The 24,242-nt window shown below is 40.0% G+C and overlaps 1 protein-coding gene across 5 annotated transcripts in view; it reads right to left on the reverse strand.

Annotated features, from left to right (window-relative positions):
• Nucleotides 1-24,242, reverse strand: part of LOC138060888 (ankycorbin-like) — an 86,353-nt gene that overhangs the window by 20,936 nt on the left and 41,175 nt on the right. For all 5 annotated transcript variants that reach the window (XM_068927461.1, XM_068927458.1, XM_068927457.1 and 2 more), the window contains exon 3: nucleotides 14,777-14,907. In XM_068927461.1, coding sequence (XP_068783562.1) covers nucleotides 14,777-14,907 — 131 coding nt within the window. The remainder of the gene's footprint in view (nucleotides 1-14,776; nucleotides 14,908-24,242) is intronic.

Here is a 24,242-nt window from a genome sequence, read left to right on the forward strand (position 1 = left end):
CACAGATATAAAAATACCCTGTGTGCTCATCCTCACCCTTGGTCCTGCAATAAACAAACTGAAGAGTTAACACGTCTAAGAACATAAAAAAGCACTGCTACCAGCTGCTCTCTAGTCATTCAAAAACAAAACTTCATGTACTTGGTGACCAATGCAAAGTTGTATAAACATTTTTGTTTAGAAGAGGAGGTTTCTCAGGGTCTGGGAAAATAGCTGAGGGGTAGTGCAAAAGGATTCTGATAAATTCCAACACCTCTAATTTAGCCAGCACAACATACCAGCAAATACTGAAACCCATTTAGAAACCTTTGTATAGATATGCAGTACAATCAAAGTCACTCAAAGATTAGGAAGGCCACGAAGCACACGCTTGCTTACATTTGACAATATTCTTAAGAATAATAAATACATGAATAATAATAACTGGCTAAATCTGGGACATGAAGGTTTTTCAGACTGTTTGTGTAAGATGGTGCCAAACGCAACAAAAATATGCAAGTGCAAAAAAGTTTTATTTAGGTAAAACCAGACTGCAAAGAAAGCATCAAAGAGAGAGAAAAAATTTCACTCGTTTCAGGCTACGCACCCACGAATACATCAGTCTCACCAATGCAAATGATTCTCACGGCAATTCTCAACAAGTCATCACATACACAGATGCTCAGTTTTATGCTGCCAACATTTTTGCAAGTAAGAAAAGACTGAATAAAAATATTGCTTCTCTCAAATTGATGGATGAAAGAAACATCATCTGCAAGCAGCACGGGCTGTGTGAAAGATGACAGAACATGTAGGAAGGATGTAAGAAAGTAACGAGAGCAAAAATATGAAGGCTCTCTGGAGACTCCCGCGAAGAGAAAGGACAATAAGGTTTAACTTGGTCAGTTGTACAGTAGCCTAAGCCAAACTGTATTGGGCTGCTACAGCTCCCTCCCATCACTTGCCAAGAACCCCTCCCTCCCTCCTTGTACTGCTAACATCTCTCATGCTACCTGATTTTAAAGGTAATAGCCCTTCCTTTTCTTCTCCTCCCCCCCCCCTTTTTTTTTTTTTAAAACTTCAGTAGTGGATACTGAGGGCTGCTGTGTAGCAAGGGAGGCTCTTGAAACACAAAAGCTTGTAGACATTTATTTCGGTACAGAATAATTCTTTACAAGCTAAATAAACTTTCCTAAAATATTTGAGGCAAAAGCTGCAGGTTTCCAAACGCTGGAGTTCTCACCATCTGGAAGCCTTGAGCTGTGGTGCATTCTACTTGCATCTTTCATGAATAAACTTCCTTTTAAATGAAAGCAAACAAGTTTTCCTCCTGCTTCCTGGTTGTGCAATGACTTAAGCAAACAAAAACAAACATGCAAGGCTTGATTTGGAGCAAGGGCCACAATGAAGGTTAGAGTCTCACTCAGCCTAAAATCCCATTCCAGCATAGTTCATTTTCCCTTCACAAAAGAGAAGCTTGTTGCTACCACTTACAGCTGAACATCTTGATAACCCAGGCAGAACTGAACTGATTGAGGTAGATTATTTCATTGCTGTAAAACATTTCTAGGGTTCTCATGTATTAAGATGGTCTTTTACTATTGTCTCCAGACCTTTCAATGCAGGAGAGTAGCAGCTACCCTTCCCAGTGGTTTCCCACTGGATCTGGATATAAAGCAAATCAGCATTTGAAACCTACCTGTGCTGCAGCCAACAAAGATCAGTTGGTCGATACTGCTTTTATCCCACTGGGAACGTACAGGTCTCAGAACTACTCAGCCCTCAACAAGATTCAATGAAAAATGTCATTCTTCAGGAAGAGCATAAAGCCCAGAAAGAGAAAACAGGCGTGAGAGTAAAAGGAAACATACAGCAAAATTTCATTTGATTTGGGGTCAACCGCAGAGTCCCGGCAGGTACAATTTTCCCTACCCAGAAAACTCACTCAAATAACATTTTCAAATGCATTGATAGAGAGATGGCTTTTATGAACGCTTGGTGATTGAATAGAATGGACAGCGGCATTTGACATCCCAGAACTAGTTGCAAACAACAGATTTCTTACATATAGGAGATACCAAATGGCAAAGTACTTAACGACTGTCCTAAATAAGCTTGCTCCTTTCTCAGGGCAAAGGATATTAGTTATGAAGTCAAGCTAGCAAGGGAACGGAGACTTCCTCAATCAGTGTCTGACAGGGCGCAGCAGTTCAGATCAAGCTGGTCTTTGCCACGAGGCTGAGAGTGAGTGTTTCTAGAAGTTATTCAAATGCCAGACAGTCTAACTCATAAACAGAAAAGCATTGTAATTTTCACTGCTTAGCTCGTATAAAGCATTGCTTTGCAAATAATTCTGTCACAGGTAGAAGAACACAAGTATTCTACACGTAAAGGTTAGTCATGGAAAAATGGGGCTAACTGAGCTTGTGGACGTAGCGATAGCAATAGAATACAGGTCTGCTGAATCTACGTTCTCTGCTTAACCATTTGTAGAGCTACGTCCTGCATGACTGATTGCAATCCTCTTACTGAACATTATTTTGACAGCTGGCTTAAAACAAGTGGGTGGTCCTTACAGCTAGGGAAAATACCTCAGAAGTAGAATGAGATATGATGAAATAAGAATCAATAAATACGAAGTCTTAATTTCAGACACTAACCTTCTAACACTAGGAAATTTTTATTTGTGAAAAGAAAAATGAAATTAAAAAAGAGAAAGATTATCGGGGGCTCCACCGCTGTTTGGCAGGGTCACGCTCAAGAGTAGCTTTAGGGTATCGCCAGGGCCTGAAAGTAGCCTGACACGGCATTTACCAAAATCTAAAGCAAGTAAAGAACGTAGTTGAATGATGGATGCTAAATGAACAGAATACGGCAAATACAATGTTATAACAAGCATGAAGCAAAGTCAAACTCGCATACAAGCCATATACTGCAACACACTATTGTTCTCTGCCATTTTAACCTGAGTGCTCTGAAAATATTTTAAGTGCAAGAATGTTTGAAATACACTATGAACTCACATATACTCATTGTCAAAGTTTATTTTGAGTAAAAACATCCCTCCCCAAAGTAGATCGTTCTTCTTAATTTTCTAATGTACGTCAACTCTTTGTTGAATTTCAAAAAGTCTGAGTTTTCTGCCAACGGCTTGATGATTTACAGTTTCCTGACTGACCAATACCTTCACACAAACAAACAAGATAGATAAAATAAAGACACAGAGCTGCTTGGAGCCTCTGTAACGCTGATTAAAAAAAAAAAAATTGAAGTGGAAGACATTCAACTTTTTCTGCTACCAGACCAGACAGGCAAGCGATTTGCCAAACTATCAGTCAGGAAGAGACCCACTGATAATCTGGCTGCTTTTCTGCACTGAGTTGAACTTTTACACGTTTTGGAGGCAGCATCTGGTTTAAAGTGTCTATAATGATTTCACAGACACTATTATCCCTCAAACTACACACTCTAGGTCAGTCAAAGCCTCTATTTCCACTTCAATAACACCAGCAAAAATAAAGATATTAGATGGTATCTGGTTCTTGATTGTTTTCCAACCTAGGGCAAGCGGCAGAAGTGCTAGAGTGTGCCAGAGAGCTGAGATGGATGAGAAAGCACCATGAGGACAACTAGAGCAGCATATTCTGTGCATAAAAAGTGCCTGCAATCACTCAAGAGCAAGTTCAAGGTAGTCTCCTCTGTCATGCAGTAAAACGATCTGTAATTAGAGAGGAATAGTTTATTTTTATCTTAATGGTTTGGGATTTTATCAACAGGAAAGCAGTGACAGAAGTAAGCCTGTTCAACAAGAAACTTTTGACGTATCCTGTATCTAATTCATAGAAAAATAGCCACCATCAAATTTAGAGATGGGTGAAAGGTCCAGAAAGGTACTAAAACAGGAGGCATTTCTGCCTTCCTCTACCAACCCAGACAGGGCTCTCTGCAGAGCGGCAACTGTCTATTACAGCAAGGGTTATGCTTCCATGGTCAGCATACGCTGATCCAGCTGCCTGGTTCTGCCTCTTCCTTGCATCAGTCCAAGTTGGTACCTGTGCAGCTGGTGAGCTGGCACAGGGAAGAAAACCAGCTGAAAAATCAAAGCAACTTTCCCTTGTTTCATCACACAAACTGCCAGCGCAAGGGAAGGAACGGGGCTGTCACAACCTCAGCTCAAGAGCAGCTTTAGCTGCTGTGGAATTTCACCTTAAAACTGAAAAATAACATTAAACCCTAGGCATTTCCCTGTGAAGGTCACTGAATCTTTATCTTTCCCTGACTGCATTAAGAGACAGCCACTTATTTCAGAAGATATATGGCTTAGAAACAGCCAGTTATTCAACTACAGAGGAAATGTGGCCAAAGCTCAATATTGGCAAGCCTGTCAGTAGCAACTATCGTGAGATATGTTACCCATCTTTCACCCAGGGGGAGGAAAAAAAGTCTTGCCTCTTCATTAATGGAGTCCCTTCTCATCCTTTTTACCTTAACATGAAACTGGCAGTGGCAGATTTCAGGAATACCAGCTTAAATTATCTGCATCCCACTGCTGCCCTCGTTCCTCTACTCGCACTGTCCCTCTGTTTCAAAGCGTGTCTGGGAACTGATTCCTTAAGGCATTTTTTAACCTGAGTCAGAATAAAGGTCCTGGAACAGAAGTTCCTTAAACTGGCACTCCCACGTGAAAAGGCACAGTAGACTCGGCAACAACATGAAAACCAAATCAAAATTGAGAAAGAAAGTGAGAAACAGACTGCTGGACATCACCAGATAAATTCTGAAGAAGATGCATTTCAGTTGCTATAGACTTTTCTATATTACAACTTAAGAGACAGACCGGAGCACCAGTGGATATCACAATAAGCCCACTCAGATTTGCTTTCCATATGAGAGGTCAACTTACATGCAAGTCCAAAATCTGCAGGCAATACTATCAATATTTACTAGGTTTTTATTTTTGTTAAACAAATAAAGGCCCGAGTTTCACATTGCAGCCACTTCATCTCCTCCTAGGAATAAATTTTATAAATGGGGCTGTTCATTAAATGCAGGCAGTCCATATCATGCTCCTGTCCCGTGCGTACATGCACCCAAAAGAGTGCAAAAAATTAGCATAGGAGGAACAGTTATAGAAAAGATATGGTTTTTGTTTTGTTTTTTTCCAAGCCAGAGTTGGCACCATTACAGAAAATTAAGTGTCAAGAGTTTTAAAAGAAATTCAATTACCCAGAGTGACCAAGTAGTTTTTAAAGGAGTTCTACACTTCCTTTACTGCCTGCTCGACTGTGGTAAAGCATTAAAAAAAGGACAGTAACTTCTGCTATGGTAGCATACGTCTAATCTGTACCTTTTAGGTACTGCCTTCTGTCCATAACTTCAGCTTCAACCTCACAACACAGACTGTGCAATAAGGAATTGCTAAGGATGGAAATTCGGACAGTAGGAGGCACTCATTGAAAGAACTGAAAACAAAGCACCACAGGAGAGTAAACCTAGATTATACTGAAACTATTTCTTAAATTGGAAAATGACTTGTGGTTATTTTCTCAAAACAAGACAAACATCTAGGCTTCCTTCCTCTCCCAAATCCAAAGACCCCCAAAAATAAAAGCCTCAAAATAAACTGGGATCTTGGGCAATGTAAATGCCCTCCACGCTCTCCTTTAAAAACATCAACTTTAAGAAAGACTAGCTTGCTAAGAAACACCGATAAAGGTTGTCAGCTAATACCATTATCATCTGTGCACCCATGCACAAAAAGAGAGCAGACCTCACAATTCAGAATGTGAACTTGCTTAGATATCATGAGAACAGCATGTCTTTTGGATTAGGAATCAGGGCAAAAGCAGAGCGTTACTGACAGAAAAGACCTTAAAAAATAATTCTATAGGAGTTTCAATACATGTTGCACTCACATAATCAGTTGCTTAAGATTACAGAGTGCTCAGAGATTTTTGCTAAGAACAGAGGGCCACTAGTTAGTAAGCAAGAAATACAGGCCAGAACAGAGAGCAGACAATACTAAGTATTTCAGTTCAGTCCAACCCCTTACACAGGAACGAGATTTTTCCAGGTGGACAAACCTGGAAAAAAAAATAGCTGACTTCTTTCCCAGCCATTTATGCTGCTGCTGAGAGCGCACTGCAGTACAGAAGACTATAAAACTATTCTTGACCACTCAGCTAACTCATCAGGAACCCAGAAACGTTGTCTGCTGGTTGAACTCCGAGCGTCTAAAGACATACAGTTAAAAGAAATTTCCCCTCATAGAAATACATGTGCAAGGAACAAATACAGTTTCGGAACAGCAGATGTAAGCTCTTGGTCCCCTCATCAGTCTCCATCTAGATTTGTAAATAGGCTGCTACTAACGTTTTCTGGAATGCAGGCAGCCAAGATGTTAGGAAGGAAGGTGACATAAGCAGTTGTGAATTTATTTGTAGCTGTGGGAGTTTTTTCCTCTCTCTCACCCTTACCACCAGCCACTGTAAAGCAAAGTGATGCATACATCCTACGTCCTCCCCTCCTCCGTATAAACTGGAGGCTGCATCTGCCCCCAAAACCCTCTGGCAAACCCCGACCTGCCTCTTTTACATTCGCATATATTCTGGAACCACGTTCACGAAAATACTGTTTTCATATAAAGTTTCCAGCCTTGCCTCATAGCACAAAGAATCTTGTTTCAATCATACACACCTCGAGGTATAGGACATTAATAAAAGGCAAGACTGCTGAATGGCTGTTTTCTTCATAGGAAGGAGGCAATTGCATCATACAGTACTGGAGCTGGCAAGCTAAAGACTCCTGATTTCAGCCTTCAAACTCAGCAAAAATATCCACCCAGTTACTCTTCAGAGAGATTTTTGGGATCCCCAGAAGCCTTATATTTTTCATTCTCAGGTTGCGTTCCAGCAGTTCCATTTTCATATGCAGTTTTCTTTGGCAAACTCTACTATCACATTACAAACTCCCACTTCAAGTCTGAAACATACAGCCTTTTCTCCCATCTACCATTAACTGTAAATGTAAGTGCTCACAATTTCAATTTGTTATATGAAGTTTCCTGCAGAGCGTCCATTTTTAAAGACCCTCAACAGCTATCATCAGCAAATTGCGACACAAACTCTGCCAAGGACCAGCTTCACGGCACTCCTAGGTGCTGACCGAATGTCTGAAGTTTTAAAATGCTACTTTTATTTTGGGTGTTATAGGGTAGGAAGATGGAGAAAGTGCAAGAAATAGTGAAGCTGAACACCACTCAAAAAAGTTTAAAGAATGCCAGTGCCAAGTCACCTGTGCCTCTAAAGCCAAGCTCAGAGGGATGAATGGAAGTAAAAGAGTAAGAAAATTTCCTTCTGTTTCTTCAAAGAGACATCCCACATCTAAAGCCCAAAGGGGTGCATGGTTAGCTTTTCAATATATATGCTTTCTGATGGCTTCTTAGCATAGGATGAAATCAAAATCCCTGAGGATGCCATGGAATGATTTTCATAATTTTCTCCTTGAGTTAGGTAAAACCAGCTACGCTCAACCCATCTGCTGCCCTTAGACGTTGCTTGCAAGGACAAATAAAAAATAGAGTTAAAATTAAGCTACGCAATGAGAGCAAAGCCTAGCATCTACCTCGACCTCCCTCCCCCAATGCAACCTGTTTGGTATTGCTGCTGATGTGCCAGCAAAAGCTAACAACCTGCTACGTGAAAAGTCATGAAATTAGAGCAAAGAAATCCTAAAGCATGTTAACCTAACAAGAGGCCAGGAAAAGGCTGGAGAAGGCTGAGAACAACTTGGTAAAAGTTAATCTAAAGAAAATATTTTTGTTGCATGAAAATCCAATAAGGCTTAAGAACTGCATACAACACTCGAAGAACTGAGAAGCAAGATATCCCTATTTGACATTAGGGATGCTGACAAAGGATAGCTAAGGGTATGTGCTAAGGGTATGTTGAATTTTCTGTGACTTTTAAACTTCAAATACTTCAGAGAGTTTCAGATTTGAAGCAACAGAACCATCAAATATTTTTAACTGTATAAAATGGATTTCTCTTGCTTCATAGAAGAATTACAAACTAAGTGCAATAGTATTTTTATTTAGCATTTTAGAGAAACTATACTACTAAACTTTTTAAATGAAGACTCCAATTTTCTGAAAAGGGGTAGGGATTGGGACATAGACATGTGCAAGAAGAAAGAGCCAACTTTAGAGCTCTCCAGTGTTTGCCATTTATTATTTTCCTAACAAAGAGTACACCTACAAAGCAGGTAGCAAAAAAGACTGAGATATATAAGCCAGATAAATAAGCAGCCACCAGCATAGCCTATTGTCTTGGACTTCATTTTAGAGCTAAAACCCAAATCCAGCATTTGCATGTTGCTCTGTTTTGGCTGTCTGCTCCTCTTCCCTTCCTAGATTAGAGTACTTTTTTTTTTTTAGGCTAGTAGCAGCCAGCTGGTATAATTAAAACCTACACATACAGCTTATTTGGTTGCCCAAGCCTTTGAAAAACACGTAAAACAACTGCAGCCCATTATGTAGATGTAAACCTGTAAAAACAACTGCAGCTCCAGCCCTATGCCCGGCAGCCTTGGAGGGCCTGGCTCTGGCCCGCTCCAAAGGCACGCTCCCTCTGGGCTGTCTCGCCAGCTCGCACAGGACAAGTGCAAGGAGCAGTACAGCGCTGCTAACGCAGCAGCGGGGTGGTGCAGTCTGCTTCCCCGTGAGCTGAACTGCAGCTCCTTCAAGCCAAGCATACACAAACTTACAATCATCTAGGTTATGCTCTAATTTGAGCAACTGACAAACTTCTCGAAACTTGGCCAGATCCGGTAAAATCTGGATATTTGGCAAGACGGTGAATGGAGTTGCTCTAGAAGGGGTTCCATCGGCTGCCTGGCACTGCATGATGGGCTTTGCCAGTCCTGCCCTTGAAAAGAAATGGGACAGACACGGGCTATCAAAGTAGACTTATAGAGACCCTTCACAACGCAAATTGCTTTCTTCTGAGATGATAGCCGTACTAGTAGACAATTAATTGGAATAGATATATTAAGAATAGCCATCTTCTTATAGCCTGTGTGAAAAAAAACCTCAACTATTAAGATGCAAGCTGGTTCCTAGAAGAAACACAGATTGATTGTTTTCCCCTTGAACTCTAACAATCATCTACAGGAAGTTCTGTGCGTGTAAGATGTGAAACCCATGGGATGTTTCTCAGTGCTCAGCAAGTGCACACAGTTTATATGAAATAAGGAGTTTGTCCTTTCAGTAACACTTGGAATTTTTTTTCCAATATGTGAAATCACTAGAGAGAGAAAGTAAAAAGCTTTGGTTTCTCAGCAGTGCAGTTTAGATTTTTCTAACTGAAATCAAACTAAAAAGTTTCTCTGTCTACGGAAGATAATCTATTCAATTAATTTTTTGTTTGTTTGTTTTTAACATGAAGGTACAAAAAGATTAAAATGTCTTATAAAAAATTTGCTTTAAAAAAGGCATACACAACTGAACTTAAATGTTGTCAATTTAAATAAAGCTAAAAACTAAAATCTGTATCATGATGTGTCTCAAAGTCTAAGTGAGGGGTCATGTACTCCAGCCATGAGAAAATGGCCTATATACAGTTTCAGTCGAGAGGCAGCAAACAACCACTTACATGAAATCCACCCCATGAATTTCATTTAAAAGCTTGCATAAGGTATGATTGTCAATACAGTACTGTTTGCACAAAATGAGGATTTTTTCATGTATTGCCAAATTATGAAATGAGAGTTAAATATTGCTCTTTCATGAAAATATGAACATTTCTTCTTGCTAGGTATTAACAATTTGCTCATACTGAACTTAAGAGAACAGTTAATTAGTCCAATTGGCCATCCTGGCAGAGGATGCTTTTATCCACCCTTGCCCAGATACTTAATTAGCATTTCTAAGAGTTAGACTAAAGTGGAAAATAATTTTACAGCAAGTTTGATATAAACAACTTGATTGAATTATTCATAGTAATCCTGCAGGGAACAGGAGGGAAAAGGGACAATTAGGATTTGAAACGGAATAAAACTTCAGTAAAGTTTTGGGGAGACAAAACCTCTTATATCCAAATCTCCCAAGAAATGTAACTTTACCAGAAAGTTTGGAATAAGAACCTGATTTCAGCCATCTCTTCACTAGAGATAAAATACAAACAGAGATCACTGTGGTGGTCTTTATTTTGTCCATACTCTGAAACCTAGACACTGATGTAACCAGCTGGACTACCGTAAGTTAATTATGATAAAAGTAAATCAAAAATTGTTTTGCACCAGGGATCATTTCAGGTCACTGGAACACCTGTGGACTCCGTTCCTGCCGAGATGACAGTCCTCTAATCCAGGGTTCCAAACCTTTCTTGCAGCTCCCACTCCGATACAATTTTCAGAAGTTAGTGTGCTTTTCCACTAAACTCTTTGGATAATTTTAGGAGATGACAAAGAGTCTGTGCAGAAGAAACATCTTCCAGTGCATGGTGTTAGACTGGGGGTCCTTAGCACTGAATTTCAAAGGTCTCCTAGAGGATTTATTCATAGTAATTCAGAACTGACAAGGGGAGGATGTTGCAATTCTTGCATTCCTAGGCACCAGTCTCCCTGATAAAATATTTCTCTGATTTTCATGTCACGTCTATCTAAACCACTTCCTACGGTTATCTTTTCTCAAGCAGAACAGTATACTATCTGTAATAAGTCTATATTCATTCAAAAGCTCCCTTGAAGGTAAACCATTATTACTTTAAAGGAAAGACTCCCTCTCAAAAGGTATTTAAAACCCGACTTACTTTTTGAACACCGATGTCCTTTACGCCACTTATACAATAAAACCCAAAAGTGAGGCAAAGGCAAAATACTATGTACAAGATATATATAAAAGATATAGGGTGGGAATATGCTCCGAAATATATTTTCAGCTTACCCTCAGAGGCATGAACATTCTGGTTCAAATGAAAATATATCATCCCTGCTGATGGTCATTGACAATAGCTTTGTGAAAGAGTCCTTGAAAAAGTGCATTTGTAGAGGTTTCTAAAACTTTTTTGTGCCATTGTCAGACTCATTTTATTAAACAACAGCTGATGCAATTGCAGTTAAAAAATTTACAGAGACCTATTGTTTCATATAATAGCCATAAGCATTTAATTCTAGTTCAGTACCTTGTAGCAACACGCAAACATGGCAGTGATGCACTGGCATGCAGACCAAATAACTTTAGGACAAGGAAGTGCTGCCATTTATACACTGTGAATCATTTCCAAAATTTTTTCAGTAATAGCTGCAGCTTCTTTAAATAACAACCCATTTGAACACTTACTCTTGTGGAAAGAGCAGTACATGAATGAATTCTATCCCCTTCTGAAAAGGCTCTCTTTCAAAAGCCTTTTTTTGTTAGTTTAAGTGGGATTTAAATGATCAACTTCCAAATTGGAAAGCACTGTTTTGTTGTTTAAGGAAGCTGGACAAAAAAAACTATCTGGCAGAATAAGACTACAATGGCAGAGTCAGATTTCCAGATAGGTTCTATTACAAATGTGCTTGGCAGCAGTTTGTCTAGTGTAAGTGGGAGCAACAATGGGGCTGTGTCAACTTATGCCAAGGGTGGATTTGCTCCACGGCCTTAAAACTGATTTATTGTTTATAAAAAGGACTGAGTCAGAGGCAGAGTGGTGGTGGGGAAAGTCAGGCAAGTCTTTAAAAACCTTGCTTCATTAGTTTGACAATTTTTTTTTAAAATACTGAAGACTTACAGCTCCTAATGAAAAGCTGGAAATACTACCTCGAAGGAATTTATTAGTATCTAGATCTCATTAGTTTAAGCACCTGCATTTCATCCCATGCAGGTAAGCCAGAAAGAGATAGATCTAAGACAGAGACGAGAGAGGAAACAGGCAAAATTTGGGAATTACATCCAAAACTGAAGCAGACCTGCAGCGCATTGAATGCATGCCATGTTCAACAAGGGAGAGGTAGAAAATCCTGGCTTCTGGTCTCCGTTCCTCTCAGTTCAAATATTTTACATTAAGAAGTGATTTAATTATAAAACAAAATAAAAACCTAACAACACTCCCTTGAGCAGGAAAAATTAGAGTCCTCTCCACCTCTTGTTTAAACTAGTACACTACATGAAATGCTTTGCTTCACATAAAGGTCTGAGCAGTACCAAGAACGACTGCTGTTGATAAAGGTTTACCTATAAAAAGAATAAAAATAAAGATCTTAATAGAAACATATCACACCTTAAAGGAAAGGAGAGTGACAGGCCAAACCTCTACTGCAATATTTAATTGTTTCTGCTTTTGTGCCTTCAAGCACATTCCATTACAATAAAGTATTTAATCACGTTATGCAAGTAGTTATATAATTGCATCCTTTATGCTCTTCTGGTTAGTCACCTTCGGCCTAATTATGTAAACAAATGCATCAATATATACTCACAAGGATTAACAGACCGCTCGTTCAAAGAGCTTCCCACATGACACTGTGGACCTCTTTCTAAAACGCAGCCAGGGAAGTCTGAGCATGATGGTGGCCAGTTGTCCTGAACAGACCTCTCCACATCGCTCTTTCCCAGCATGAGAGTCCCCACGTTCCAGATGCGGTGGCTGACACAGCTTACTGCCATAGTCCTGCGGGACACTAAAGCACCGCAGGGCTGGGCCGCAGCTGGCTCTGCGCCTCGGCGCAGACTGGCTGAGATTGGCAGAACAACGGCGTCTGGCGCCCAGAGGCCCTGTGCAGGACCGAAGCCTTGGCATTGCCCTGTAAACGCAGGAGAAACAAGCCTACCTATGCCAAAAGTGATGGCTGTACTTCATTTTGCGTTTGAGAACATTGCTTGTGCAACAGTGCCTTGGTTTTAGAGTGAATGAGTGTGTGTGTGTGTATACGTATGTCAATAAACACAGACACGAAAAGGCACCATACACATCTGCACAAACTAAAAATAAAATAAAATAAAATAAAAGACTCTGAAGTGGGAAAAATGCAAACAAGATGCTGCCTAATGTTAATAAACCATACTAGAGTACATTTCTGGGTCATGAGGCTCCGTGGTAAGTATGTTCCTCCAGATCAGTGTCATGGTTTCTACACCCGTCCGTCTCTATCTTCTAAAACGGGAAAAGAAATAACCTGAGCAGGCCTGCTAAGTCTCACAAAGCACTGGAAACAGAATGAGAGTTGACTCTCTGTCTTTCTGTATCTCAGAAATAATATTTTTCTTCATCTGGGTACTTTTTAAAGCTTTCTTTGAAGCCACTACACAGAAATATTTTAAAATGAAATGATAATTAAATGAGCATGCTGAACTGGCAAACTCAGAGATCTGCATAGCATTAATCCACATTTGTTTCAAGCAAAAGAAAAAAAGAAGTAGCTGCACCTGTGTTAATATATGATCATCAAATCCTTTTTTTATTTGTAGCTACAAAGAAACTTTGTAGTGTGCCCCTCCAAAGCTGAAAAACATTGCACCAGATCCCTACAGTAACAACAAACTCATTCCTTAGAGTCAAAAGGCTTGTGTATATTTATTGATAATATCAATCTTGAATCATTCCCTAGATAAATTCATAACACTAAATTAAATATGACACTTGCAAAATAGGTGCTACACTGGATATAGAACAGCTTAAGAATCTAGTTCTAAAATTATTTTGAGCATAAAAACGTGAGACGCTAGACATAGCTGTAATTCAGAAGATTCAATGGAAGTCATGCTTTAATTATGCCCGATTCTCCATTTCAAAGGGAAAACATGCATATGCAGCTTTTTAAAATTAAAACCATATTAAAGTGTGGAGAAAGCCCACTTGAAGCAATTAGAGGGCTTGGACTTTGGCAGTAAGAAGTTGCAGGTCATTATGAGTCATTGCCATCATTCCGTTTCCTCAGATGCAGAACAGAAATAGAGCAGATGTAGGAAACAAACAGATCAAGCAAGAAGCAGAGCGTGACTCAATAAATATAACCCGGGGTAATTCATTAGAAATCGTTATTTGGTATAAACTGCCTTGTGCTGCCTCTCCCAATATAGGAACTGCCTTTCTTTCTCCCTATTTATCCATAATTTTATAAAGGCTTTGGTTTTCTCACAGAATGCCTGATTTAACCATTTAATCTTTTTTCTATTCCATAAGAAAGAAACAAGAAAAGGACAGAATTCATTGGCTGTGATTTTCTTACTGGAATCTTTAATTTCCTCCACAAGTCAGAAAGTTCACAGGGTAATAGAAAAGGAAGAATAGAAGAGGAAAATGCTATATTTGAGAGATATTCAGACTGCAAATGGAATCTCTTTCACCCAAAACTCTTTCGTTGCCAAATCCTAATCAAAAAAGTCCCCAGAATCACTAGCATCTGCAGGATTTTAAAACCCAGTCACCATAGTTTCAGTTCAAATTAATCTATTTAAAAGAAAATTTCTCTTCAGTTCTATGTCATTAAATTGATGTCCATAGGAAAAAATAGCTCCAAATATTAATGCTTGTTCAGAGTCTGCAACCTACAGCATGCCATGAAATTTCTAAGTCCCCAGACACCCTTTCCTAAAACGGCACCAATCAGCCCAGCAGTCTGACTTCTAGTCACCTCAGTGGGTTCATGATTCTGAAATGGAATTTTAAATGAAGGATTACAAATGCAGACTATCTGACAGAAGCCTTCCAGAATGTATTGTGCTTCAGGTGAAAAGAAAATTGCATTTCACACTGATCTCTTCTGGTTCTTAATTCTTTTAAGGGGCATATATTCACAAGTGTAATGACGGACTTACGCAGTTTTGCCCTCACTATCCTGTTTGGTGGCATTGGCTCCCTTTTTACCCAGCAACGAAGCCACTTTCTCGGGATCGCCATTCTCCACTGCCTGTAGCAGCCGATCATCATTCTTATTCCACTCATTGGTCTGGAGTAAAAGAAAAAGAAGAAATAAGTATTAGTACCAGCACCGTACTCAGGCTTCCCTGAATGATTCGATACACACTTACCACAGAAACCTAAAGCAAAAACCCAACTCAAAGAAATTGCACCACGAAAATAACTTGTAACCTGTACAGCACACGCTCCCAACGACTCGATGGCTGAAGCCAGGACCTAACCCATGAGACAATCATATAAACCATGTGCATAGGCAGTGAGCTGTCTCAGCTGATTCACACCCCATCCTACCATCACAGGCTGGCCAAAACTTTCTGTGTTTAAGGCTTTCCCCAACTGATACTTCACAAGAGACTAACAAGTTCAGAGATTGCCTCTCCCAGACTAACTAATTTTACTAAGCTTTTATCCCCTGGTCATGCTTAGGACAAACAAATCACTCCATCAATAGACAGCACATCCCAAGCACTGCTGAAAGCACAAGACGACCACCCTACATTCAAGCTTTTCCCAGCATAATCCACTAAATTGTTTTGCTCATCCTTGTCAGCTGGACCAATGAAAGGACACTTTTGTCTAATATGATGATTCCCCCCCTTCCCTTCTGTACTTTCGGGACCTGGCCTACTCCCCCTACCAGACCTCCAACTTGGATCTAATAGGAAAAGAGAGGAATGTTACCCCTCTCTATCCTAAGAGACTATAGGAGGGGAGGAAAAAAAAAAGGAGGGGGGGGGCGGCTCTGGAAGAGAAGTGAAAGTTGTATCCATGCCTTCTAGTCTGGACTGACAGCAGAGTGCAATCTTCCGAAGATCATCTGGTTTGCATGGAATTAAAAACTGCATTTGGACTAGTGCTACATCCTCCTATACTCAGGAGCGTATCTGCAACAGATCAGGGCTTTCTCTTTTGACATTGGTCAGCTCATCTCCAGCATGACTGCCTATTTATCAGCACTGGATTTCCGCACAACTTTGGCAAGGATTGAATTCATATTAATACGTTCCTTGAGAAGCGTTCCCCTTAACCTCTTTGTCCTGATGCTCTGCACAGAGACTCTTTTGCCCCAAGCTGAACACAAAATCTGACGCTTCTCCTTGTGGACTGCTGTGGAAAAGAGAGCATGAGGTGTGCACCGATATGAATCAACTCCATGGGCTGTGCACACCCTGAAAAAAGGAACAGGAGAAAAGTGTTACAGGCTAGTGGCAGTTTAAAGACCAAAGCAAAAAGCCCTCAGGGAGAGAGGGCAGTCTGAACATGAGAAGAGAAAGGAGCTAAAGGAACGCCACCTGGAACGAGCAGGTCTGGAGGGCAGCTCTGGCAAAGGAAGAGGCACACAGAAGACTGAAAGAACAATTGCAGTCTGTTATGCAAGTGCCATGACTGGTGGGTAAACGCACATCTAGCAAGTTATATCCTTTATGCTTATAAAGCGGAATAAACTACTGCAGACTCTAGAGCATTAGTTACATCAGCAAAAAATGATGTTTCTCTTAGCAATATTTAGACTCCATGGCAATGAGTGCCCTGCCAAGCAGCAGGCTCCACCTAAAATGAAACTCGCTGCATATTCTTGGTTTGGGGAGTTTTGTGCTTTTAAAAGAAGCCCATTATTAAAAGCAGATGTTAAAAAAAATGTATCTTACTTGTAAATAAAATCCTGTAAAATTAACACAGTTTCTGATAGCATATTATGCCTCTTGTTTTGGAGTTTATCCTGTTTGTATTCACCACTCGTGCAAGAAAAAAATATTTAAATATAGGATATTTGATGAATCATCCTTATCCTCTAATCACCAAGACAACTAACTGCAAAGCATTGGCAGTACCTACCTCCTGCACTTCTGTTTTTTTTAAGTATTGGAAAGGGAATGGGGAGGCTGCAAGTAATATGATAATCTACACATGCACTTCTAACAAAATACTAACCTATACTTCCAAAAAGAAATACAAGAACACCTAATTTAAGATCTTCTCATAACCTGAAATAACCAGTTCTGCTTCAGAAATATGAAACAGAACAAGCTACAGGAAAGCATTAAGATTAAGGCTTACTGAAAAACCTTGGCAGAATGGATTTCAGCACAGCTATAAGAGCATTCAGCTTTACAGTGTAAGCATAGCTGAGTCCTCCAGGAGCAGTTGCATAGATATTTAATATTCAGCTATTAAATGGAAAAATCAGTGGTGTATATTACAATAATCCATTTAGCAGTACCCTGACATAAGCAAACAAGCACACTAATGCCAGTCCCCAAATTTAAGAACTGAGATCAACAGTCAATCTCCCCTTGCAGGGGCTGCTGTGATAACTATCACTCTGTCTATAATTACATTGACAATTAACATCCCCGACCCAAGAGAAACCAAAATAGCTGGGTCTCAAATTATACCTCAGTATTTACCTAGGGTGGATGCTGCAACTGGGAGATTTACAGATATTGAAGGGGGGAAGCCTGAAGTGCTCTGAAAGTGGTTCTTATTTACAGAATGATGCTATTTAGTAAACGACTCTGGCATAAGGTATTAGTCTCTTAAAAGAAGAGAAACTTCATTTAATCTGTAATGTAGTTTTCAGCCACACCTTTCTGATAACTAAAATACAGGTTCGCATGCACACAGCTGAACTAAGATTTCACAGTGCATCATTTCAGCAATTGCTTCCTATTCATACGCGCAACTGCACTTACTCCCTATATCTAAGAATTAGCAGTACCAAATTGGACAAGCTGTAACTTATACAACTTCCCACTCGGGCCCTGAAAATACTCAGTGTCATCATATTCATCTCAATGTCAAGGAAAGACTATCAGTGTGCATTTCCTTATTTCTCATGCAAAGTTGGTAATACTTTTTCCCTCTGAGGAGGCTGAAGGCTAGAATAGGAAGCTCTTCATTTGGTAATCATTTCAGAACCTTGTTTTCAGTCAGGGTCCTAGTCCTAGTAGCTAATTAGCAGCTTTTCTTCTAAGCACTTACTCAGAATTGCTAAGGGAACGAATAATTTCATAGAGACTGCCACATACTTAATCACCTTACATTAGTTCTTCCAATTGCATGTTTTCAGATTCCTTCTTAGTGAAGCTATAAAATCTTTTAGCACTACTGTACCAGCTCTTTTGTTTTGTTCATGGAAAACAAAGGACATGTGCAGTTTCCCCTTATCATTCTGTAGCAGAGATGTTCCCATCTAAAAATTAAAATAGCTGTATTCTATGCAAGAGGCTTAGAAGCCAACATACTGTATTACTCACATAAAAATTACATATCTTTGCATTAAAGCAATGAAAATTCTGTTCTAGGGCAGCAGCAAAGATGTTACTATTTTAGATGAAAGGCTAATTTTATATTCAAGTTATCTCAAAATTATACATATTTAACTACCAGGCAAGTGTCATACATCTATTTACAAAACTCATATTTCATTTGCAAAATGCAATGAGGGATACATTGTACTCTGCAATCAGCTTGTCCACACAGAAAACCCAACTATGTAGACATCAACTGTTGCTGAAGTATTCCTCCGCTGTGTTCAAATCAGCAGCATCATACAATGCTTCCAGAAGTTAAAGATATAGCAAATAAAAAAAAATATGGAATGCCATGGACTCTCAAAAACACCCATTCCAAGAGGGGATTTTTGCCCTGTTACTCATCCTCTTCATGAAAAAGATCTAGAAGAAAAGAGAATCCATATGACAGCCCGGAAATCACTGTACCCAGGACCTGGCAAGGGAGTTGGAAGCATTTAAGTCAGTGGGCTTTCACACTTCCTCATGTAATTAAAACCTGCACAGCCACTGGTCCCACAGCAGATCAGAAAACACAAATCTCTGAACAAAGGCAGTGACTGTCGCATTATGTAAAATTTTTGAATTCATTGTAATATTACCTCACCTGGTTTTGACCACATAAGTCTCACCTATTACCAAGTATCTGCTGAAGACTCAAGAGTCAGCTTCTGCTGTGATGACAGAAAACACAGGTGCTCCCAGTCCTGGCTATGACTGTCCATTTTTAGCATAAAAGCCACCTTCACCTGCCATCTAACATGCAGCACCAGCATTTGTTTTTCCTGGAGCACATGCACTGAGATATATTCTGCAGAAGTAGGGGGACTGAAGTGGTCAGCAGGGGGGATAGCTGGAGACATTAATTACTTAAACCTTCTGCAGCAATCTTCCTCTGCCGCAACCCCACAAACCACCCCATCCCGCTCGTTCAGGCAGCCCACATATTTCTGCCCCTTCCTTCAGCTGCCACGGTGCTACATCCTGCCTCCGTTATCACCAGGCTCCTCAGCACAGACCCCTTGCTTAGTTATGCCAACTGACTCAATTTCCCTATTTCATCCAAAAAGCACAGCACCACCCGCCAAACCATCCTTGCGAAGTTCCAGATCTGCCACTACCACTCTTTCAGGTAGTATAAATAAAGGTTTCCTGTTATGTTGGAGATACCTAGACACCTATTGTTCTGAGCAAACTCATGTAGGGCACAGCAAGCTCAAGGTTAGTGCTGAGTAGTAGGATAGTATCTTCAGAAAAATCTCTGTCAAGTGTAGCACCACAGCAATAAAAGCTTCAAACTCAGGGTGTTTTAGCTGACACCTTTCATCAGCAATAAAGCTAAAGATTTTTTAAGCATATTCATATGCAAATTAGCCAATTGAATAATATGTACAGCACAAGACATAGCACTACATGCAAATACATACACATGAAACATCGGAACAGCTCAGTGTAAAGGCAACCACTGCCTTTGTATAAGAAAGTTGGCAGAATCTGAGCCTGGAAAAGATAGCACGTGTGGGGGGTTATCTTCCTCCCCCCCTCGAAAACACAAGTCCCTCTCCACTTCTGCAGGCCGCAGGCCAACCAGATGACATTCAAACTATTGACATCCTGCAATGACAACAGTTTGTGAACACATGCAAAACTCAGCTCATGATACACATATTTTAGCTTAATAAAAGAGAACTAGCATTCTACAGTCTTTCTTCAATTTCTAAACCTAAAACAAAACAATAATTAGTGTCCTGTAAAACTGAGCCATGATACTTAGAAGTAATAGGCATTACTTATCAGGAGACAAAGTAACACTCATCAGAATACTGATGCAGTCTGACTGAAACTAAATATCCCTCTGAAATATTGTCTTTAGCCTCAATTTTCATTCTTCAGATGAGGAAGTGCGCCATATGGCATTGGTCAGAAGCATCTCTCCAGTAACTGTTAAGTGCTTTCCATGTTTAAACATTTAAGAAGCTGAGAAGGGGAGCAGGGAAGAGATCGCAGAGCTGTGGGTGGAAAGCCATCCCTGCGGGAGGCACTGTCGGACCGAGGTTTTGGAGTGAGGCAGAGGACAGCAGAGAACTGACTGACTTGATCTACACTACCAGTTTATGAGTAGATATAAAAAAGGGCACAACTCTAAAGCCCTAAGCAGCCTGTTTGCAACACCTTCAACGTTCACCGTCAGGGTAGGTGGGACTTTTAAAAATTGCAGCTCCGTCAGCCACAGAGAGACACCTTCAGCAGTAGTTACTGACAGCAACTGCACTGATAGTTTTTTGACTGAGTGGTTCCTCTGAACACACGTTATTTCCTCCACAAACCTACAGATGACCCTATGGCTCTGAGATACTAATAAAATAGTTACTATATTTGCAGCTGAAACTGCCGAGCGAAAAATGCTTTATCATTAAGATCATACACAGCATGTGAAGATGACAAATGGTTTTGCAGTTCAAAGTAAACATTGCTTAAAACAGTTGATTTACATTTTAACTACGAAAAAAGCCTTTGATATGAAGGTTTCTCTGTCATAAACAGAATTATTTTCCTGTTCAGAGGAGCAGCTGAAGAATTAGAAAAAGATTTTCTATAAAGCTGTTAAGGTACTAACTTTTTTTTTTTTTTAAATCATCATGATTATCACATCAGGATGTTAAACCCCGTTGTCTTGAAACCACCTGTGTATGTCATGCAAGAAATGACAGCTATAACAGGAGAAGGTAATAGTTCTACTTAGCACTTGCACACAGTGTTTTCCATGCACAAAGACCTGAACAAACATTAACTGGACTACTATGTTTCTTTATCTTTGGCATGCAGCCTACAGGAGATGATTTAAGTGACCTTGCATTGTTGCAAATCTACTGGAGACAGATTATGTTATCTCCACTGAAATCAGAGCTGCAGGGAAGCTGAGCAGCAAACTGAAATTCCTGATAATTTCAAACTCAGCAGCTCACTATCGGAAAAGGAAAGGAATACTTAAAGACTAGCCTCAAACAATTGCATGGCAAAGATACTGGTCATCACTGCATCACAAGGTCATCCACGAAAGTCCGCATGTGCTGGACTTCCCAAGAGAGTCTTAAAAACAAGAACAGTCCTATTGAAGGGAATGCAGTTACTAAAGAAAACATCCTTCAAAGTTAAAACAATGAAGGACAACTTTTCTCAAAAGAATGGCTTATCTGAAAGCATCACAGCCCAGGAGTCAGTGATAAGCCTATACCTTTCCCTACTCTCCCCTGCCTTCAAAATTAGAGACTGATTTTGCCAGTGGCAAACCAGAGTGGCAGGGGCAGAAAGCTTCCTTGCAGAGGGGTAAGATGCTGTTGAGCTTATCAGCAACATCCAGTCCATGGCAGCAGCTTCCAGGACATTCAGTGCTTAATGGATGCCAGGAGCTGCTGCCTTTGGGACCTCTTCCCATTTCTGGGGCTCCAGCCCTTTTCTCTACCATTAAAATCTGTCCCCGGGCCATATATGGTAGCAGCGCCATTGCAAGCTGACCTCTGCTGCACTCTGCACACCACTTAGTGCAGCATCCTGAACGTCATGCCAGAAGGTGCTACGTTCATTAACTTCACCACAAGTAAGGTCCTGACCTCTAGTTAACAAGTTGTCAAAAAAGCAGAGTGACAACAGCTTTGGAAGTAATTCAGTGATACTATCTATAAATCGCTGTCTAATTGCTACACCAGAAATGCCCTTTCCAGCTTCACCTGGCTGCTGATGTTCCTTCTTTTAAGTGAATGACAGCTAATACTTACTATTCACATAAACAGACAAAGCATTTACAGCTCACAGCATTTCTTTAAAGGTGGAAATAAGAGTTGGAAAACAAGTTATCCCTGAACATCTTACAACCAAAAATGTCAATCCATTGTCTTTCTCCTGCTTTTTGTGCTACCTGTGTCAAGTTGGGGTAACTGTCTATGCAAAGTGTGTGAGGTCTGTCTGATACTAGAGATTGTATTTGTGTCAGACAATGAATTCCACATGAACAGCAGCTAAAACCACCATGAAGAAGGCAGGAAATGCCCTGTGCTGGAGTGAATGGACAAGGGATGGTAACAAAAGGCTAACAGTACATTGTCGGTAAACCTTGATAATTACCCGTTCATTGGGTAGCTTCTGTGGATAAAGAAGTGATTATTATCCAAACAAACAATTTTTTCCTGCTGAACACCAGAATACAACCGAACAGCAAGTCACTCAGCAGGGCACTTCTGCCAGCTAGTAACACCGCCTGGAAGGTCTGCTGACAAAGGGGACTGCAAGCTATGAAAAGAAAGGGTCTTTCACCAGCAGAGAGGGGAAGGACAACCTGACTGAAATGGCCACCTGAGACAGTAAGGTATTGGAGGAAAACAGAAAGAAGCTGCAGAATAAAAGATCTTTGCTTAAATAATGACTGGAATTTGAGGCAGGCTGTGAGCTGAACACCCAAGAGGGCAATGAAAATGGAGAGAACTGCATCTAAGAGCTTGCTGTTTCACTGAGATATTTATGTTTCTTTTGAGTAAAGGAAAATTGTTATTTTCTTGACAAACCTAGGTTCGCTTTAACAATCTCATCTGGGCTTCAAATGCAAAGGAGCCATAAGTTCAGTGTGTCAGGAATCTGCACAGTTAATAGAGGAGAGATCAGTAGCCTCTTCATAAATCAGCTGTGAGATTTCATTTCTGTAAAGGAATAAGAAATAAGGGAAGAGGTTGAGGCCAGAAAGTCTGCAAGGAAGGCTAAGAGGTCCACCAGGACCAATGAAAATGGTCAGGCTGCAACTAGGGGGCTTAGAGGCACATAGTGGAGTTCTACCAAGGTTGTGAGACACTTCTCATTTCACTTCCCAGTAAAGGCCATGATGTATTTTTGTTTCTGATGCTACTTTTTAGCCTTTTTTCAAGACAAAGGAAATCAATCTCTGCATGTGAGGAACAGCAAGATTTCCTGTTAACATCAGGAAGTATTGCATCTAGGTACGTCCAGTCTTCTATTTTCTTTTAAGTAATTACTGCTGTTTTCAAGTAACCAGTTTCTTTCCGGTGGAGATGAAGGAAAGTGGTGAGCACAAAGCTCACCACATGCTAAGCCTTAGAACAAAGTAAGGAAAACTACATCAAATCATTAATAACATGCAACCAGAGCACTGGCAATATATCAAACCACCGCCCATTGTTTATCAGCCCACACATCACCAATACAGAAACTGGAGATTTATCTTTACTTGAAGATATCAAAGGATGTTGCAATAACCACACCATAGGCAGCTGACCATCCTCAATAAGACAGAAGAAATTAAAGATAGGAATTAATTGAGTATATTTTATAAATGAAACAATGCTTATCTTAACACGGACAAAAAAACACAGGGGATTTTTTTTTTTACTTAAAAAAAATCCATATCAATCCTCTTTGAAGTGATCATCTGCCATTGTCCTGCTTTTTCTCGTAGTTCTAAGGAGTTGAACTACAGTGAATATGCACTCAGGTGATTGCTTCTCTCATCTTAAAATGACTCAGTAAGTGCTATCAAAAGCAAAGTACACCTAATAGACTACAGTCTACCACTGGATACATGGCAGTTCTTTCCTTCAAAAATCCACGGGATGTCAGAATGCAGATTTACACTACAAAGAAGCAAACAACAACAAACTCTCACAAATCGTGACCCAAGGACCACCTAGACTACTTATTTCTAATTTATAAAAAAAATTATAAATAAGAAGCTGATCTTCAACATTAGAGGTCTGAAAAGAACTGCTTTCTAATAAAGTTTTAAGATTGAGGAACTACTGAATCAACAGATTTTAGCTATGCATCAAGGTCAAACACTTACTCACATAAAGGACATTTGGCCTTTCAAGTCTTCAGGATTTCTAGTACACAGCTGCTTTATGTTCAGTTCAGAAAAAAAGAAATCAGGAGATCTGAAGTGAAATGGGCCACGCAATCCAATCTCATCTTTTATCTGTTAAGTATTTTTCAGTGATAAACAGGCTGTAAGATACAGGGACATTGCCAACTAGGCAAGCAAAATTTGTTTGTTCAGCTACTGTGTCGA

Source organism: Struthio camelus, chromosome Z, assembly GCF_040807025.1.
Source record: "Struthio camelus isolate bStrCam1 chromosome Z, bStrCam1.hap1, whole genome shotgun sequence".
Classification (NCBI taxonomy): Eukaryota; Metazoa; Chordata; class Aves; order Struthioniformes; family Struthionidae; genus Struthio; species Struthio camelus.